The sequence below is a fragment of the Macrobrachium nipponense genome, chromosome 31, assembly GCF_015104395.2.
Source record: "Macrobrachium nipponense isolate FS-2020 chromosome 31, ASM1510439v2, whole genome shotgun sequence".
Taxonomy (NCBI): domain Eukaryota; kingdom Metazoa; phylum Arthropoda; class Malacostraca; order Decapoda; family Palaemonidae; genus Macrobrachium; species Macrobrachium nipponense.
In genome coordinates, this window is record NC_061093.1 from 15,258,809 (window position 1) to 15,261,851 (window position 3,043).

A 3,043-nucleotide genomic window follows, 5' to 3' on the forward strand; every position below is an offset into this window, starting at 1 on the left:
TAGTAGATATGGCAACTACATTATGGTTATTTTCTAAGCAGTCTTTAAAGATTATTGAATAATATTTGTAGCATTTACCAGGGGCAATGTGTACTATACGTAGAAATGAATATTTTAATTCTGTCTGCTGTAGTTTGGATACACTTGAGCAATATAGTTGATCAATTTGTCGACGTTATGTGCCTTTCTTTCCACTATAAATTTACAGTCCTGTTTTACTCTCTAGAGGCAGAACAAATTATTGTCATTCTTTATTCATTGGTCAAACTGACACACATTAGAATTTGACAACAGAATGGTAAAATAATTGTCATCTCCAACGCTGTCATTCCATATAAGCTTCATCCATAGGCATATAATATAATAATATTAATAGTAGCTTACCTAGGTTCAATAGCCTGATACCTAACAGCCAATATTCACTAGTCTGTACTGTTGGTTCAGATGAGATGTGAAACAAGCTCATCTTAGGTAAGGTCAGAAATAAGGTTTCCAGTCTCAGCCCAATTTTGGATTTCTGGACAATTAGGAAATAATCCAGGGATTTCCCGGGAAATAAAATTGTTTTTAGTTATATTTTCATTGTTAACCATTCAAAGTAAGTGTTTTACACGGACTAAAAGATAAAATTTTAATAATAGGGATAATAAAAAAACACCATTAATTCTGGTATTTGAAGGCAAGAATATCAAGGAATATAACTTTCAATGAGTTTCATTGTCAAATTAGGCGTCACCTAGTAAACTATAAACAACTGATTTGGATCTTTTTTAGTTGGCATGTATTTCTTGAAATATTAAGTAGCTTTCCCCAACAACTAATGAAAATTAATGATATCATACAGAAAATACTCAGTCTCCATTTGTGACACTATTTAACATCTATTTTGAAAGCTGCGTCAGTGTAATCAAGATGTTTTAAAAATGACATATATATATATAATATATTTTAAAAATGAAATATATATATATATATAGTATATATATATATATATATATATATATATATATATAGATATATATATATATTTATGTATATATGTATATATATGAATATATACATACATACATACATACATACATACACATACATACATACTTCTTTCTCTTCAGCTTTTCCCATTTCTACATGGGGTCGCTGTTTCTAGTCAGCCTTCTCCATCTTCCTATGTCCTGTACATCTTGTTCTCTTAGACCCTTTTCCTTCATGTCATTCAATAATTTATCTTTCCACCTGAACTTCGGCTTCCCCTCTCTCCTCTGCCTTCCACCTCACATTTTCACCTAAGAATTCTCATCTCGGCCACTTCCATTCTTCTTTCTTGTTCTTTCTTTATTGGCCAAGTCTCTGCCCCATAGAGCATGGAGGGTCTAACTATGCTTTTATAAAACTTTCCTTTAACTTTTGCACCGATCCTCTTGTCACAAAGTATCCCTGATGACTTTCTCCAATTCATCCAAGCATTCTCACTCACAACAGAACCAAGATATTTGAAGGAGCTAACCCTCTTTATGTCTTCTTGGCCCAGTTTCACTGTTCCCTGCCATTCCTCTCCACCTGTCCACATATATTCTGTCTTTGTTCTGCTAATTTTTAAGCCTCTACTCTCAAGTTCTTCTCTCCATCTTCCTAGCTTGAGTTTGACACCTTCTCTTGTTAGATCAGTCAGCACAATGTCATCAGCAAACACTGCACACCAAGGCACCTCTTCCCTAACTTCCGATGTTATAACATCCATCACAATATCAAACACGTATTGGCTAAGGGCTGAACCCTGGTGGTGACCAACTTTCACCTTAAACTTCTCTGTAGTTCAAACAGTGCTTCTTACTTGCGTGGTGGCCTCTGCATACATATCTTTCATTATTCTGACATACTTTTCAGAAACTTTTCTCTCTCAAGCACCTCCATACTTTCTGCCTAGGTACCCTATCATATGCTTTTTCCAAGTCAATAAACAACAGATGTAATCCCTTCTCTTTCTCTCTATATTTCTCTACTGTCTGCCTTAGTGCAAAAATTGCATCAACTGTGCTCTTTCCTGGTATAAAACCAAATTGTTTTTCACAAATTGTGGTTTCCATTCTCAATCTTCCTTCTATAACCCCCTCATATATTTTCATTGTATGTGATATCAGTTTAATTCCTCTGTAGTTCCCACACTCCTGCACATCACCCTTCCCTTTGTAGATTGGGACCATTAGACTATTTCTCCACATGTCTGGCATTCTTTCTTGGCGATATATCTTGGTCATTAAGTCCCACAGGATGTCAATGCCTTCTTCTCCTAAACATTCCGTATGTATATATATATATATATATATAATATATATATATATATATATATATATATATATATATATACATATATATTTATACACATATATATATATGTGTGTGTGTGTGTGTGTGTGTGTGTGTGTGTGTGTGTGTGTGTGTGTGTGTGTATATATATATATATATATATATATAATCTGCAGACCGCAGCACAATGTGATTATTAGCAAATGAATATTTTGCCATGTTATTTCTCTAACAATATTCATGTGCTTTTCTATTAGATTCCATATTAACTTGTGTTTCATCTTTCAATGCATTTTTAATGGCGCCCCTCTATTCAGAATTATTTTATTTTTATTTTTCTTAGTTGGGGCAAATACTTTTATGCAGAGTATTGTTTAGTTTTTTGTTCAAGAAATAATCACATTTCTCGTTATCAAGAAAAATAAACTTGAAATTTTTTAAAACTAGATTTTCAATACTTTACCTTTTTCAATACAATCGTAATTCTTAAACAATAAAAGTATTTGTTCCAACAAATAAAAGTAAAAATAAAATAATTCTGAAAAGACTTCTATCATGAATTGACGGGCTCCATTAAAGATTTATTGAAAAATAAAACACAAGTTAATACGGAATCTAATATAAAGGCACATGAAAACTGTTAAGGAATAACACGGCAAAATATTCATTTACAAATAATTACTATGTGCTGCAGTCTGCAGACACATAGTAACCATATATAAAGCAATGTAATATGTCA

General features: G+C 32.5%; 1 protein-coding gene across 1 annotated transcript in view; it reads right to left on the bottom strand.

Moving 5' to 3' along the window:
* Positions 1-1,279: 1,279 nt before the first annotated feature.
* Positions 1,280-3,043, bottom strand: part of LOC135206769 (uncharacterized) — a 44,664-nt gene continuing 42,900 nt past the window's right edge. The window contains exons 3-4 of the mRNA XM_064238264.1: positions 1,914-2,041; positions 1,280-1,774 (exon numbers count right to left, since the gene is read on the bottom strand). Of these exons, the coding sequence (XP_064094334.1) occupies positions 1,280-1,774; positions 1,914-2,041 (623 nt within the window). The remainder of the gene's footprint in view (positions 1,775-1,913; positions 2,042-3,043) is intronic.